This window comes from Castor canadensis, chromosome 18 (assembly GCF_047511655.1).
Source record: "Castor canadensis chromosome 18, mCasCan1.hap1v2, whole genome shotgun sequence".
Taxonomy (NCBI): domain Eukaryota; kingdom Metazoa; phylum Chordata; class Mammalia; order Rodentia; family Castoridae; genus Castor; species Castor canadensis.
Window position 1 is genome coordinate 13,927,591 of NC_133403.1, and position 16,575 is coordinate 13,944,165.

At 52.9% G+C, this 16,575-nt stretch overlaps 2 protein-coding genes across 2 annotated transcripts in view; one reads left to right on the plus strand and one right to left on the minus strand.

Annotated features, from left to right (window-relative positions):
- The window catches only part of Pi4ka (phosphatidylinositol 4-kinase alpha), a 121,194-nt gene extending 116,618 nt beyond the window's left edge, over window positions 1-4,576 (plus strand). Inside the window, exons 48-55 of the mRNA XM_020160744.2 lie at window positions 21-130; window positions 540-644; window positions 735-860; window positions 1,149-1,269; window positions 1,660-1,819; window positions 2,418-2,507; window positions 2,941-3,024; window positions 4,082-4,576. Of these exons, the coding sequence (XP_020016333.2) occupies window positions 21-130; window positions 540-644; window positions 735-860; window positions 1,149-1,269; window positions 1,660-1,819; window positions 2,418-2,507; window positions 2,941-3,024; window positions 4,082-4,133 (848 nt within the window). The 3' untranslated portion in view covers window positions 4,134-4,576. The remainder of the gene's footprint in view (window positions 1-20; window positions 131-539; window positions 645-734; window positions 861-1,148; window positions 1,270-1,659; window positions 1,820-2,417; window positions 2,508-2,940; window positions 3,025-4,081) is intronic.
- A 91-nt stretch (window positions 4,577-4,667) lies between these two features.
- Window positions 4,668-13,632, minus strand: Tmem191c (transmembrane protein 191C). Its single transcript, XM_020160750.2, has 10 exons — window positions 10,423-13,632; window positions 10,039-10,162; window positions 9,901-9,951; window positions 9,661-9,738; window positions 9,452-9,508; window positions 9,286-9,345; window positions 9,090-9,154; window positions 8,931-9,003; window positions 8,778-8,812; window positions 4,668-8,685 (listed from the first exon to the last, which is right to left on the minus strand). Exons 1-10 carry the CDS (start codon window positions 10,575-10,577, stop codon window positions 8,481-8,483), a joined length of 903 nt encoding a protein of 300 aa, XP_020016339.1. The 5' UTR covers window positions 10,578-13,632; the 3' UTR covers window positions 4,668-8,480.
- Between the last annotated feature and the right edge of the window lie 2,943 nt (window positions 13,633-16,575).

A 16,575-nucleotide genomic window follows, 5' to 3' on the forward strand; every position in this document is an offset into this window, starting at 1 on the left:
TGCCTCTGTCCCACCCCCAGGTCTGCGGTGCCGCTCAGACTCTGAGGATGAGTGCAGCAGGCAGGAGGCAGATGGCCAGAAGATCTGCTGGCAGGCAGCCATCTTCAAAGTTGGGGATGACTGCCGGCAGGTAACAGGACAGGCCTAGGGGCCTTTTTCCCCCAGGTGTACTAAAGGGAATGAACCACACACGCAAAAACATGAGTCTTTGCTTCCCCTCAATTTGGCTCAGGTGCCATGAATGAATTAGGGCTTCTGCCAAACATAAAGGCCTCTCCTTCCAGCCCCTGCCCACTCTACCTCCAGTGCCCACCCAGAGGGAAGTGCCCTGAGGGAGACAAGGTCCCTGCTCAACACACCCGGCAGGCAGTGTGTCCTCATGCCCAGCCCAGCCCTCCAGACCCCTGCTCAGTTGCTGGCTCCTTCCGTAACTGACCCTCAGCTTCTGTCCTGTTTGAGTCTTGAGGGCCACTGGGAGATGTGTGAACAGGGCCTGCAGGAGGTTAGCTGACTGCATCCCATGCCTTCCTGGTTCCCAGGACATGCTGGCCCTGCAGATCATCGACCTCTTTAAGAACATCTTCCAGCTGGTTGGCCTGGACCTCTTTGTTTTTCCCTACCGGGTGGTAGCCACTGCCCCAGGGGTAAGTTCCCTAAACAGGGGCCTGGCAAGGAACCTGTCAACGCCTCCCACCTGGCCACTTCAAGGTTCGCCCCTCCTTCTTCCCTCCTAGTGTGGGGTGATTGAGTGCATCCCCGACTGCACCTCCCGAGACCAGCTTGGCCGCCAGACAGACTTCGGCATGTATGACTACTTCACACGCCAGTATGGGGACGAGGCCACCCTGGCCTTCCAGCAGGTAGCTGGGGCCTCAGCCCAGCATTTGTCTGCATTCGCGCCCCGCCCCCACTTACCCACCTGATGCTCAGCACCTGCTCCCTCCCTTCTGCTCTTCAGAATCCTTCACTGGGGGCTAAAACCAGCTCATCCCAGGAGAACTCCTGGGTTGTGACAGGAAGGTCCTGCTGCCCCTGCACCCTGCTGCCATGAGGTCTGGCTCACTGACCCAGGCTCTGCCTCCAGGGTGGGGGCATAGAGTCAGGGACAGCACCTGCCGGCCCCAAAGCCCACAGCCCTTTCCGTGTAGGCACGCTACAACTTCATCCGAAGCATGGCCGCATACAGCCTCCTGCTGTTCCTGCTGCAGATCAAGGACAGGCACAATGGCAACATCATGCTTGACAAGAAGGGGCACATCATTCATATCGGTCAGTTGGGCCACAGCACCACCTTCTGTCCCTTTGCCCTGCACAGCCCAAGGGAGGGAAGGGCATCTGACAGAGGGAAGCGAGCCTGCCCGGGGCCGTCCAGCCCATCCTGCTGTGGAGGGGACCCAGGTGGGCCCTGGAAGCTGTGGGAGGGTGAGCGTGGCAGCCCACGCTCTGGGTCAGAAGCTGGAGTTGGTGGAACTCATTCTGCTCCAGCCTGGCTCTCACCTGTTTGCTCCCCATCCTCTTCCTGTGCTTGCTGCTCCCTCACTGTCCCCTAGACAATGTGGCCTGCTCATGGTGCGGTGGCTGCTAGGGGCTCTGAGTCCTTTTCTGTCCTATCTGCCCCCACACACCTGCCCCAGTGACAGTGGCTTTGGGGTTTTGCAGACTTTGGCTTCATGTTTGAAAGCTCACCAGGTGGCAACCTTGGCTGGGAACCAGACATCAAGCTGACAGATGAGATGGTGATGATCATGGGGGGCAAAATGGAGGCCACACCTTTCAAGTGGTTCATGGAGATGTGCGTCCGAGGCTACCTGGCTGTGCGGTGAGTCCTGGGGCAAGACAGGAGGGCAGCAGGGTGGGTAGCCTCTCAAAGGCAGCAAAGGGGAGCATTCTCAAGCCCCCTTCAGCAGGAAAAAATTGGCTTGCTTTCCGGTCACATCTTTCTGTCCATCTCTACCAGCAACTTCAGTCTGGGCTTCCAGCTACATCATGCAGCCTCCCAGGCTGAGCACCTCTCAGCCTTGGGCTTCCCTTTCTGGGCATCCCATACGCCCTTTCACCATAGCCCAAGCACCTGCCACCCCATAGGCTGCACACTAGAGATTGTCCTAGTATCACCTGGTAGTCACTTAGCCAAGGCCACACAGCTGGACTTCAGTCCACTTGCTATTCCTGTCCTGCAGGACAAGGAGGACCAAGGCATCTTTGAAACCATGGCTGGATGCCTGACATGTAGGGACAAAGTGAGACCACTCAGCCATCCAGCTGGGGGGTGTGAGCAGGCCCAGCCAGGCAGTATATTGGGGGGGGGATACAAATCCCGTGGGACATAGAAGGAAAGGTGCAGCTGGGCCATAGGACTATGGTAGAGACACTGCTCAGGCTGGCCTTATCTTCCCTCCCCTTCTGTCTCTACACAGGCCCTATATGGATGCAGTCGTCTCTCTGGTCACTCTCATGTTGGACACGGGCCTGCCTTGTTTCCGAGGCCAGACAATCAAGTTGTTGAAGTAGGTTCCTCAGTGGGCAAGTGGACTCTTGAGAAAGATGTCTATGGTTAAGACTCCTCCAGAGATGGGACCCTTTTATGTAATTGTGATTGTCATGTCCTTAGAATGGGTTCCTGGGTGAAACTGTGTCACCTGACCACGTTTGCAGGATGTCCCAAACATACGCAGGTGCCCTTTAGTTTCTGAAGGAAGCTACACCAGCCTTGAGCCCTGGGACTGCAGTGGCTTAGCTTTCCTATGCTTAATCCTCTCCACAGGACGGCTCAGGCTCGGGAGATGCTGGGAAGGGAACAAGGCCCACACTAGGCCAGGTGTGGCCCTCATGTAGACAAATTCCTGCAAACGCTGAAGTCAGTCTATAGACAGGACCACCTCACCTCACACTGGGAGGGGCAGTGGCAGCCAGTGGCAATCCTCACTTATCTCTCTCCAGGCACAGGTTTAGCCCCAATATGACTGAGCGAGAGGCTGCAAATTTCATCATGAAGGTCATCCAGAGCTGCTTCCTCAGCAATAGGCAAGTCGCCCCACCTGCCCCTCTCCCCTGATCACAGGAGAGGCTCAGCCTGGGTCAGGTGACAAGTACCCTACGATCCTTCAGCAGCTCCCTTCTTGCAAGACTAGTGTTTACTTGAGCCTTGACGGGAGTTTCAGGGAGCAACGAGTACTGGTTTTGAGTGTCTGGGGAGTGCTAAGGGGAATACATGGCAGAAATCAAAGGCAGGAAGCCAAGCCTGCCTGAAGCAGGACTTGAGATTCAGGCACACAGGCTGGAGAAGCTAGTTCTGGAAGGTTTAAGAAATCCAACCTCAGCTTTTTTCCCTGCACCTACCCAACTCTGCTGCCTCCCCAGGTGCTGTGTGCACAGTGATAAGGAGGGGCAGGGTGGGGAGGCCTCTAGGCTGTTGTGGAAATGGGTGTGGAGTGCAGATGGGGAGCTATGAGGAAGGCTGGCTGCAGGTGCTACAGCAGAGACTCACATGGATGAGGTTCCCAAGTGGCTTTCGGGCATCCAACCCAATAGGAGGTGGGAATGGGAGCAGCTCTAAGAATCTAGGAGTTTCTATAGAAGTGGGCAGGGAGGCTGAGCCCCAAGTCACATGAAGGGCCACTCCACATCCCCTGCAAGTGGCTGGGGGTGTGACCAGCTGCTAGGAGAGCCTGAGAGGAATACAGAACCCACCCTGAATGTCCACAAGGTCTGCTGCCCTAGGAAGGGCAGTTCAAGAAAGAAGGGTAGAGTAGGTTCAGGCTGGGCTTCAAGGCCTGGAGAACACAGCAGAGAAATGGGAGGTAGCTCAGGGCAGGTTTGGGAAACACAGGTGGAAAATTGTCCGGCAACATCTCTGGGTCTGTGAAACTGGTGTGCAAAGCAGAATGAGGCAGGCCTCTCTAAGGTAAAGTAAGGTGGGCCTGAGGTGAGTGAGGAGGGCTGGCAGTGTGAAGAAGGGGATTGCACACCCCCAGGCCTGGACCCGTATTTGGGGTCTACTTCCCTAGGAGGGAAGTAGGGTGAATTGATGGGGAGAGAGCTCCTTACAACCTCCCCTCATTCTCTTCCCTCGTCTTTCCAGGAGCCGGACCTATGACATGATCCAGTACTATCAAAATGACATCCCCTACTAAGGAAGGGCCTTCTGAACCCCAGCACCTCCACCTTGTGTAGTCCCTCTTGAAAACTGCTACACAATCATGGAGCCCATGAGCACCACATCCCCAGCTGTCCCCAAGAAGCTCCACCCTGTGGTCCAAGTGGGTGAGCTGCTGTGGCCCTGCCATCTCACCCAACAGAGTTGTTTTATAGTAAAAAAGGACTGCAGCCCTCAAGCCTGGCAGCTGCTCCTTCCTTAGGCACGGCTCAGGCTCACGTGTGGCCATGCTCCGGTGATGCCACAGAGCCTGAGGTGACAATCATGTGATGGTGCTGCCTATGCACAGGTGTGAATCCTCTGTTTGCACTGGACACATTCCCTGTTTGTTACATAGGTACATGAAGTATTAAAAAAACCAAAAATTATATGCAACTTAAGTTTTAATCCATGTGTATAAAATAAAAACCCTAAAATGTGCTGTGTTGGAATTTAACTGTCAGGGTTGATGGTGCATCTACAGTACGCTCACAGCAAGGACAGTTCCTAGCCAGGCTCCTGAAGGTAGGAGGCCGGTGTTCACCTGGACCCCCACCCCACATCCTCTGCAAAGGATGAGGACGTGCCTCTCTGGCACCAGGATGACAGTTATAGCTTAACTTTCAAACTCACCAAAAATAACACTGTATTTTCCCAAATCACCCAGTGTCTGCCTCTGCTCCAGTCTTTCCCAGGCCATTGTTTCTACCCTGACCTCCCTCTTGTTCATTTTCAGGTGCTGTTCTCTGGCACTCCAAAAATCTTTGCTCAGCTAGCTCCCAACAACCATCTACTCCCTTGTGCTGTGGAACACTAATTGTCTTAAGCAGACAGAAGACTCAACTAGGGGGTAAAAAAGATTGGTTAAACAGATCAGATAAAGGTAAAAGAAAACCAGTCACCTGAAGGATAGGACAAGGGATTAATGAAATGAGATTACCATGAGAAAAAGATGCTGGGTGTCAGTAGCTCATGCCTGTAATCCTAGCTACTCAGAAAGCAGAGATGAGAAGGATCACAGTTTGAAGCCAGCCCGGGCAAATACTTTGAGAGACCCTGTCTCGAAAAACTCATGTAGACCCTGAGTTCAAACCCCCAGTACCATAAGTAAATAAATAAAAATACCCAACACCAAAAGGGCTGGTGGAGTGGCTCACGTGGTACAGCACCTGCCTAGCAAGTGTGAGACCAAGTTCAAATCCCAGTACCACAGGGTGAGGCAGACAAATGTAATATAGTTATTGTTTTTTCTTTTTTTTTTTGTTTTCCAAATGTAATATAAAATCCCAAGAACAATCAAGTTCCTATCTGGATGAAGAGCCAAATCCCTTTTGAGGGCTTATTAGGGGGCCTTAGTCTATACTCCAGGAGAGGCAGGTACTAGAAATAAAGCCAGGCACGGGCTGGGGTGTAACTCAGGGCTAGACTACTTACCTAGCATCCCCAGGCCAGCCTGGGCTACAGAGTGAGTGAGACTGTCTTTAAATAAAATAAACCTAGATGTCAAAACTTCTGCTACACTGAAAAAAAAAGATAAAACCTTAGGCTGCACTACTCAAGGCAGTGGTGGCCAGCAGGCAGAAGACCAGATACGGCAGGGAAAACAGTTTACCAGACTCATGCTAAGGGCGCCAATGGATAAATCACACAACATTTGAGCACATTCAGCAATGTAAGCCAAGGAATGGAAATCCGAGGAGAGAACAGAAATGAAGCCTTTGGTGGGCTTGTTACTAGGCTGAACACACTGAGGGAAGACTGAGCTTGAGAATATCTGAACAGAAACTGCAAGGAGCCGAGGTGTCGCTCAGTGGTACAGCATATGATTAGCGTTTGGGAGGCCCTGGGTTCAGTTTCCAGCAGGGAACAATAAAACAGTCAAGCTTCAGTGGCTCATGGCTGTAATCCTAGCTACTTGGAAAGCTGAGATTGGGAGGATTAGAGGTGCCAGGCCAGCCTGGGCAAATAGTTTTCAAGACCCCCCATCTCCAACTTAACCAGAGCAAAATGAACTGGAGGTGTGGCTCAAGAGTGAAGCGCCTGCTTTGCAAGAGCAAAGCCCTAAGTACCCACCAAAAAAAAAAAAAAAAAAAAAAAGGTGTGAATTATTCAAATTGTTGAGAGCAAAATCCATCAACCTAGAATTCTGCATCCTGAAAAATTATCCTTCAAAAGTGAACAGCTGGGTGTGTTGGCTCAGGCTTGTCCCAGTTTGTAATAAAAGCAGCCAGAGCTTAAAATAAAAACTCTGAAATTGGACTTGGATTAGTTGTACATTGCACACTGTAGGATAACCACTAAAGTTTTAGAGCCAGGCGTAATGGTGCAAGTCTGTAATAAGTGAAAAATAAAAGTTGAGGCCTGGCAGAGTGGCTCAAGTGATTGATAGAGTGTCTGTCTAGCAGGCCCAAGGCCCTAGTACTAACAAAAAAAGTTGAACAATATTTGTGTCATTACTAAGGAGGCAGAAGGATCTCCATTTCAAGGTCAGCTGGGCCACACAGCATAATCCAGTCTCAAAAAAAATGTTTTGGTCTTGTGGAGAGGCTCAAGTGGTTCAGTGCCTGTCTAGCAAGCGTGAGGCCATGAGTTCAAGCCCCAATACCACAAAAAAAGAAAGGAAACAGAAGGTGGGGGGGGTGGCTAAAGTGGTAGAGTGCTTTCCCAGCATGTTCTGAAGCATCTACAAGCACTGAATAAAAAAAAAACCCAAAAAGCAAATAAAACCCCGTCTGTATCAACTGTCACTTTAAATGTCAGTGGTCTTACCTACACCATGAAAAGTATTCTGCGTGTTCCAATAAAACTTCATGTTAGGAACAGGTGGTGGCCCAATTTGGAGTTTGCTGACCTCTGAACTAACGCTCATGGCAGAACATATTACAGGACAAACTTTAGCTCTTTGACGTATCGAATGATTTTTGTGGGGGGGGGGAACTGAGGTTTGAGCTCAGGGCTTCAGCTTGCAAGGCAGCTGTTCTACCACTTGAGCCACACCTCCAGCCCTGGAATGATCTTGATGGGCCCAATGACTGAAACTTTTTATTTCCATACATGTATCTATTGTACTTTGATCAAATGAGCCCTCCCTGTTAGTCTTTCTTTTCCCTATTCCTGCTCCCATTAAACCTATTTAAAGGGTGGCCTGCATCTGTAGTCCTAGCTACTCCCAAGGTTGAGAAAGGAGGTTTGCTAGAGTCCAGAAGTTCTGAGCCAGCCAGGGCAACAAAAGGAGACCTCACACACACACACACACACACACACACACACACACACACACACTCAAAACTCTTGCTATTATTATCTAGATTGCCTTCATACTGCTGGACTAAAGTGATCTTCCTGTCTCAGCCTCCTGTGCAGCTGGCGCCACTGCACCTGGCTCACAGCCAATTTTTATTTTTGTTTGGTGGGATTGGCGTTTGAATTCGTGGCTTCACCCTTGAGTGCTCTACCGCTTGAGCCACACCGCCAGTCCATTTCACATTGGTCATTTTGGAGCTGGAGTGGGGGTGGGTCTCTCGAACTATTTGTTCAGACTGACCTTGATCCTTCCGAGTCCAGCTTCCCAAGTAGCTAGGGTTTTCAGGTGTGAGCCACCAATGCCCCGCTAAGATATTCTTCAGGAGTCAACACACAATTCTTAAATTTGGCATACAGAAGTTCATAAACAAATTTAACAACCACTACCACCAAAAAATAAAGAAGAATGCCTACAGAGCGGGCGTGGCGGAGCACACATGTAATCCTACCACTGAGACTGAGGCAGGAAGATGTGAATTCAAGGCGAGCCTGAATTTTCTTGAGACCTTATCTCAAGGAAAAAAAAAAAATCAGGAGCAGCATTAGTGTCAGATTAAATGAAGCTCAACGGTTAATTTCCAAGTAACCAAAACATTTCTCATGAATAATCCCGGCCCTCTGGCCCGCAGCCCTGAGGCTCTGAGCGCACACTACAGCGGTGCTCCGATGCCCAGATCGCGAAACAGCACGGCTTGGAGGACCCCGCCTCGAGGGAACTACGGCGCTGCGGGGACCCGAATGACCACACGCAGCTAGGCAAAAGCAGAAACCTGAGCGAGCAGCACCTCCTCTCGGAGGCTCAGGCCTACAGAACATTTGCCGACCAGCTTCGGAATCAGCGGCTTTACCGCGGCGGAGGCCTGAGGCCGCGCGCCCGCATGGAGGAGGGACAGGCGCCCTCGGACCTAGGTGGCAAGGCTGCTCGCTGGATCGGGAGGGACAGACGAGCCCCACGGCCGGTCATACCCTCCCCCACCTCCAGGCGCCCCAAAAACCACACAGGAGACAGAGGTGCAAGCGGCCGCGGCCGGCGTGATGCGCTCTAGGCGGGCAGCAGCCCGCGCGCGCGCAGCTCGAGCAGCGGGGACAGCGTGTAGCGCAGCCGACGGAAGGCGGCGTCCGAGCTGAGACGCGGGAGTCCGGGGCCCACGGCGTCCGGCTTGGCCAGCACCACGTAGAGCAGCGGCAGTGCCAGGAAGCCGAGCGGGAGCAGCAGCAGCGCCTGCAGCGCGCTCAGCGCCCACAGCCTGCGGAGCGACGGACGGACGGACAGATGGGCGCTGGCTAGGGAGAGAACCGGGAAGGGGATCGGAGCCCGCGCGTCCGCCGGCCGGCTCACCTGATGCTCCCCGAGCCTCGGAAAAACCGCTTTTCCTGCGGGGAAAGGGAGCTGCATCCAGCTGCGCGCCGGGGACGGCGGCCGCTGCTAACCAGGTCTCTCCCGGAGGGGGCGGGTCCCCGCAGCAGCCCGCCCGCCCCGGCCCGCGCTCACGCAGTCTGCCCTGGCCACCTCCTCCATGAGCGAGCCCGCGCAGTCCTGCACCCGACGAGGCTGCGAGTCCCACCTGCGGGGCGGGCACCAGGATGGGCGATCTGCCGCGGACAGATCCCACAGCCGCCCCGCCGCACCCTACGCTCCTAACTCCCTTACGCTTCCAAGCCACCCCGAGAAGCGTCCAGCGCAGCCGCCGCCTCCATCACCTTCCCCTGCAGCTCCTGGACGGGGCGGGAGAGAGGACTTGGGTGGGGAGAGGCCTCGGATGCCGGCCGCCGCAGCTCTGAGAGAGGCGGGGACAGGCTGCAGTGGATTCGCAAGTGACCCGGCTCTCAGGGCCGTGGGGCCGCACCTGCAGGACTCCGCACTGCTCCTGGAAGCTGGCCCAGGCCTCCTCAGTCCGCTGCGCGCCCTGAGAGTACGAGGAGCCGTATGAGACTCGGGAGGACACACCCGTCCCCAAACTCCACTCACACCTAAAGCCGACCCTCTCCCCAAGATCCAGGCTCCACTCGCACCTGCCTCAAGGCCTCCGCCTGCATTGCGTACTTGGCCTCCGCCAGCTCCAGCTGTTTCTTCCCGAGGATCCAAGAAACGTCAGGAAGCCCCGCACGCCTCGCAAGGGGCAGAGCCTGGTGGCTGCACACGCGGCCGACGCTCCTCCCCCAGGTCATGGCCCCGCCCACGACGCCCCCCTAACCCCGCCTTCCGGGCTGCACAGAAGTACCTGCAGGGCGGCGAGCTGTGTCCCCTGTTGCTGCTCCGCGCGCTGCTGACTAAGTTGTTCACCTCCGTAGTAAAAGAGCTGAGGACCAGGCTTGTGAATGCTGGGTTTACGGGACTTCTAGAGGCTGGGGGCATCTTGGGGATCAGATGCCCCCAGCCTCTAGACTTGGCAGGGACAGGGACCACAGCAGGGACCTCCGAGAGGAGCTGAGACAGAAGCCATCCCTTCTCCTGCACGTACCTGACTTGACAGCTCCTCCCACTGCTCTTGCAGTTGCTTATTGTGCTGCTCCTGCAGACAGAGTGCTGAGAGGTTGGACCAGGTCTCGCCCTGGCCCCGCCCCACCCTGGCCCCGCCCCTCCAGGGCTCCGCCCCCACCAGCTCCAGCTTGTGCCTCTCCGCAGCCTCCAGCAGCCCACGCGCCCGCTCCGCGCGTTCCCGAGCCTCCTCGCGCGCCTCTCCACGTAGCGCCCGTGCCGCTTGGCTTCGCTTCCGCTGCAGACTAATAGGGAAACTGACGCCAGTGTTACGGCAGGATGCGGGGCGCTCAGGACCCCGCGGCCCTCGCCACCTCCAGGAAGGACCAACCTCCAGCTACTCCCTATTCAAGGCAAGGGAAGATCTCAAGTCCCCGGAGTGCCAGACTGCGCCCTCCCTTTCCGGGTCCCCTGGGTGAATCGCCGAAGTCCCAGTGGCCTAGAAGGTGCGGACACGGGCTGGTCGTGCACGCTCCCGCCCCGCCGAGCGGCGCTCTCCGCGCACCTGCGCTCGCGCTCGCGCAGTTCCTGTAGGCGCTCGGTGAGGCTCTCGCTCTCGGCCTCGAGCCCACGCACCAGCTCCTCCAGCTCCTGCTTCCGCAGGCGGCCATCGCGGTTGTCCTTCTGAAGCTGCAGCAGCTGCTCCTGTGGCGCGGCCATGCCCCCAGGGCTCTACCTGGACAGCAGCAGCTGGGAAACGCGGCCCCGCGGCTGGCGTCACAATGGGCGGCAGGGGGCGCCCGAACGCAGTCCCGGGAGCCTGACCTGAGGCCGGTCAAGCAGGATCACAATGAGTCAAAATTTTTATCAAAGAGCCACAATCAGATCAATAAAAGGTTAATAAAATACAAGTAGAAGGTTAATAAACTACTAATACCTAATGCAGGCAAATTGAAGCAAGATTGGTTTCCCCATATTACAAATGGCCAACTGGTCAGTCTTTCTTATGGAAAAGACTTGAAACCATATATCAAGATCTATAAACATGTCCGTGTCATTTTTTTTTTTTTCAGACAGGGTTTCACTATGTAGCCGAGACTGGTCTCCAACGCTTTATCTTCTTGTCTTAGCCTCCCTAGTGCTAGGATTCCATGGCGCACCAAATGATCCCACTCTTGGGCTTTTTCCCAGGAGAAGAAAAATTGTTACACCCACTATGCATTAAATGGTTACAGTAAGCACCTAATAGGAAGCAACGGTGATGACTACAACGATGTATGTGAGTACTGCATGACATACATAGAGTTATGATGACATCTAGTGAAAAGCAGAACGTGATTTACCATTTAAGCCGAGAAAACTAAGATTATAAAGTACGCATTTCCATAAAGGCGAAAAGACTATTTCGTTGTGTAATGAGACTATCAAACTTTTTTGGGGGGTGGTACTACAAGCCTTGTTTGGGGTCTCCTACAAATGTTATGCTGCTTTCAAATAGGTTTACCACATCATCAAGGTCATGTGTATGTAGTTTTAATTTCCTGTTTCTATTACGAAAAGACTTCTTAAAAATTGTATTTTCTGGGGCTGGTAGAGTGGCTGCAGTGGTAGAATGCCTATCTAACAAGTGTGAGGCCCTGCAAAAAAAATTTCGGTACCGCAAAAAAAATAAGTAAATATTGAATATTCTAACAGCCATATGTTATGGGCTAACAGTGTTTGAGCTGAATCATGTCCCCCATATTTTTACAGTCAACATTTGTTACTTTTATAATAAGAAGGTCACAGAAGGAGAAGGAGGGAAATGAAGAGGGTAAAGGAGGTTGAATACAGTTGATGTACTTTCTATGCATGTATGAATATGGAACACTGAAACCTGTCCAAGTCATTGTAAGAAGGATAGGAGAAGCAGAGTAATGGGGGGATGAGCCAAACCTGGGTGTAATCATGCATATATGGAACTATCACAAAGAAATGCTCTGTATAGCTATCATATACTAATGAAAACATTTAAAAATAATAAAAAGCCAGTCGCTGGTGGCTCATACCTGGAATCCCAGCTACTTGGGAGGCTGAAATAGGGAGGATCACAGTTCAAGGCCAGCCTGGGCAAATAGCTCAAGAGACCCCCCCCATCTCCAAAATAACCACAGCAAAATGGACTGGAGGTGTGGCTCAAGCAGTAGTGCTCCTGCTTTGCACTTGCAAAGCCCTGAGTTCAAACACCAGTCCTACCAAAAAAAGCCACCCAAAACAACACCAAGAAATGGTCTTGCCACTGACAAGTTCCCAACTTACCCATGCCAGCACTACAGGGAGACTTGTTGGTTTCTCTACAGGAGACTCATACCTCCTCAGTCATCTTGGCTATGGATGCCAAAATTCCACTACTACTTGTCCCACCCCCATAGCTGAAGCCAAGCTCTCCCTTGGCTGTCCTTACCTCCTGGCATAGCCCTTCTGCCCAGGCATAGGATGGCACCAATAAATTTTCCAGTGTTCATTCCATTGTATTCCCCTTCGGGAAACTGCCAATTCTCCATCCTCCCTGACCTGCCCACTGGCCACATTCAGCATGGGTGACCATGGCTTTCCTCGATACTGGTCCCTCCAGCCTGCTGGCCACTCTTCAGGGCATACTCCTTGTCTCTCAACTGGTGTCCTGGAGCTGAGCCACTTGTGTGTCTGTGTTTGTGTGTGATACTGAGCTTTGAATGCAGGGTCTACACCTTGAGGCACTCCACCAGTCCTTTTTTTTGTGTGTGATGGGTTTTTGAAATATTTGCCTGGGCTAGCTTCGAACTGTGATCCTCCTGATCTCTGCCTCCTGAGTAGCTAGGATTCCAGGTGTGAGCCACTGGTGTGCCCAGCCTGAGCCACTTTTTTACTGTGATGCCCAGATCCCACATCAAGCATGGAACCCACCTATCCACTTGTCACCTTAGGAGGCTCACATCACAGCTCCCTGCCGGCCCCAGTATAGGAACAGGGCCCTCTCAATGGTCCTGCTCCATCTCCTTCAGCTGCTGGGCCTAGAAACTACACACTGCTATCCATGCCTCCTCCTACCCCCATTCTCTCTCTCCCCAACCTGTCCCTGGGCTTGAGGTTCCCTCTGCTACCAACTACTGACCTACCTGTCCCTCCACCTCCTTGCCTGTGAGCCAGGGTCACCTGCTTCATGGTATTGTTCCAAGGAGTAATAAGCTGTGGCCTGCCACATGCTGGAACCTCACTGCTCAGTCAGTGACAGGGTGATGCCAGCTACCCCGGGCTGCTCTCTTCTTGCATTTTCAGTGCCACCACTCTGGACTGGATCACCCAAGACCCAGCAGTCTGCCTGTGTCCTATCTCCCCACAGAAGCTAGAGAGGCCCACTAAACCTTCCAGTGACTCCCTCCTCATGGAGCACAAATCCAAGTTCTCACATGGCTGAGGCCCTGCCTCATCATCCCAGTGATGGGTCACAGGGCCCCAGAAACCACTTCTGGCCAGTCCTCAGACATTATGCCTGTCTTTTTGTCTGTTCCAGGACCCCCTGATCACTTTCTTGGGGCCTTACCCCAATGCTGGTTTCCTGGGTCCTTACCCCAAAGCTGGTTTCCTGGAGAAACCAGCCACCCCAAAAGACAACTCCACCTACCCAGCACCATGTCCTTCTGTCCATGGTTGTCAGCATTGTCCACACATAAGAACTCAGGTAGCCTGGCTCCTAGCACATAAATAGGTATTGGATGGACAAATGGTTAGCCTGTTTCTACTACAGAGACCTGGCTTTTTTTTTTTTTTTTTTTTTGCAGTACTGTGGCTTGAACTCAGGGCCTACACCTTGAGCCACTTTACCAACCCTTTTTTGTGATGGGTATTTTCGAGATTGGGTCTCACAAACTATTTGCCCAGGCTGGCTTCCAACTGTGATCCTCCTGATCTCTGCCTACTGAGTGGCTAGGATTACAGGTGTGAGTCACCAATGTCCTGCGAGACCTGGCATCGTGAACAAGGATATAGGCCACTTTTGGGAGGTATTGGGATTCAAAGTGCAGGCAGGTTTGGCCCTAAGCCACTTTTTCCCATGACCCCACAGCCAACTCCTTGCCCATTTATCAGAGCTCCCCCACCTCTTGTCTCTCCTGCTGTCTCTGTGGGGACATGCCTGGACACCCGTGCCACTGACACTTGCATGCCTTTTGGAGCCCACCACCAGAGACACAAATATGTCCTTCCTGTCTACGAGGGCCCAGGCCCACACCTGCCTTCACCAGCCCCTCCCTGTAGTGGCTACTGCAGGTACCTGGTGGCCTCACTATGGGCCAGGTCCCTTGGGGATGCCATGATGGGGGCAGGAAGGTATATCTGATTCCTTCAGGCTTGGATCAAACCCAGCTGTGACTTGGTTTTGACCTCATGACCCCATTGATGCCTGTCCTTCAGTCCCTCACTGCCCCCTCTGATCACAGGCAAGTTTTCAGCAGTGGCTAGACTATTTCACAAAAGCCAGTCATCCCATTGTGGAGGATGCCCCCACTCACACAGTCCCCACTCTTACTGCAGGTGGTCAGAGCCTTTGGGATGAGGAGCAACTGTGAGGCCCTTCTCAGGTGACTTCAGACAGACACTCCTGCCAGCTTCATCACCGAGTTGGAAGTGACACTGTAGACCTCACAGTGCTGGCTAAAGCAAATGAGCGCATGCTGTTAGTCACCTGGGACAGGTGAGGCCCCATGGCAGTTCTTGTCCCCTTTGTTGCTGTCATCCATCTTTTGGGCTCTCCCACAGCACCCCAGGATCAAAGAGGTCAGGGACTACATCTGTGCTTCTTCTCTCCATTAACAAGTCAGACAACACATGCAAGCCTTCCTAGATGACCTGGACACACAGCTTCTGACACAGAAACCAGTGATGACGTCCCAATGGTGCTGGCCTATGAGAGCGACATTTTCTGAAATTCACTGGTTAGCAGCTTAAGGAGAGGCTGCACAGAAGCTGGGTCAAGGAATAGCTGAACTTAATCCACCATGCCAACACAGGGGACAGGACTCTTATCAGTGCCAAGGGTTTCTGTACTGCTACGCAGCACTCTGCTGACTCCTGGCTGCTCTGCATCCTGTATGCTAAGGTCCCCAGGACAGGCCAGCTTCCAGCATAATGCCAATACCTGCTAAGGTGCTTACTGGACTATCTTGTCCAGTTTCTATAGCCCACAGGCCATTTTTGGTCTTAGCCCCTGCATGCCTTGGGCCAGCTGGGGCAGGCAGGCCACCTAGTCCTGGGGAGCCTGTGTCCTGTGGACCCGTCTGCACCTGCTCTTCCCACAGCCTGATCATCCTTTCCCAGCCCTATCACCACTCTGCTACTCAGTGATCTCCCCCTTCTGTGCAGTTTCCTGGTCTATGGGAGCTTCCTGCTGCCTTGCAGCTGGCTCCCTCCTCTCCCAGGCCCAGAGCTGAGGAAAGGCCCAGGCTGGCCTGAGATAGGTGCATAGACAGCTTGGATCATGGCACAGCACACACCCAGGCTAGGGGCTCCCAGGAGCACAGAGCAGGACGCTCACGCTGGAGTCTCGTACAGGTCTACGCTTTCTTAGCTAGTGGAAAGGGGATCCCTGCAGATGCCACGCTGAGGAGACAATATCCTCAATTAGCAATGGTAACATTGTGTTGCTCAATACCTTCAAACTTTTAATGATACCACCTGGATTTTACCAGGTTTAGGAAAAGAGCACTTCAAAAGCTCCTTTCTGCTTTTCCTAGGGAGCACAGTAAATGCCACTTACAAAGGGCCCATGGGAAACATTTAGCATGAGGGAATTACTTCCTTATGAAGGAAGATAGAAGCAACCTCTAATTTACAACCCCCTGACCCTTGTTACTTTTCCCTCTATTTTTTCGGGGGGGAGGGTACCAGGGGGTGCTCATCAGTTATGTGCCCCCCCAGGAAGCAGTTGCTTTCTTCCTGCTCTTGCTCACTTTCTGTATCAAACATTCTACACTGCAGAGAAGTCTTTTACTGAAATCTGGGTCTGATTTTCAAGAATCTCAGCCAGCAATGGTACTGTGCAGGAGGCTGGGAATCCAACTGTCCTCAGCACTGAGCAGTCCACGGGGGTATGGGAACATTAGAGCTGCCAGGAGCCTCTTCAAATAGCTTTTGAAAAGAACTATGTTTTAAACACATAAAACACTGGGTTTAGCAGGTGCTGATGGCTCGCACCTGTAATTCTAGCTACTCAGGAGGCAAACACTGCAAAACACTGACTTCCCATGTGCTGTTTCTTAGGATGAAAATACTAGCAATGTGCTACCAAGACAAGCACGTAATCCAGGAAAGAGACTACGTGGAACCAAAAAGACAGGCCTTTTTTTTTTAGGGGCAGGGGTTAGGACTAGGGTTTGAACTCAGGTCTTCACACTTACAAAGCACATGCTTTACTGCTTGAGCCACACCTCCAGTCCATTTTGCTTTGGTTATTTTGGAGATGAGGTCTGTGAACTATTTACCTGGGATGAAATCCCACAATCCTTCTGATATCAGCCTCCCAAGTAACTAGGATTACAGGTGTAAGCCACCAGTGCCCAGCAAAAGTCAGGACTTCGAATGTAGGACAAAGGCAGGAAGAGCTGCAGTCCACATCTGGGCAGGACACCAGCAGGATCCAGGAAAAACAGATAGCGTCTGACAGTGTGAAAAGCTGTACTGAAGGAATTTCACAGAGTTAAAA

Coding starts and splice junctions, on each gene's coding strand:
- Tmem191c (XM_020160750.2), bottom strand. CDS start 10,577: ATGGCCGCGCCACAGGAGCAGCTGCTGCAGCTTCAGAAGGACAACCGC. Junction 9,952..10,038: donor AGAGGCACAAGCTGGAGCTG/GTGGGGGCGGAG, acceptor CTCTGTCTGCAG/GAGCAGCACAATAAGCAACT. Junction 8,686..8,777: donor CGAGGCTCGGGGAGCATCAG/GTGAGCCGGCCG, acceptor GTCGCTCCGCAG/GCTGTGGGCGCTGAGCGCGC.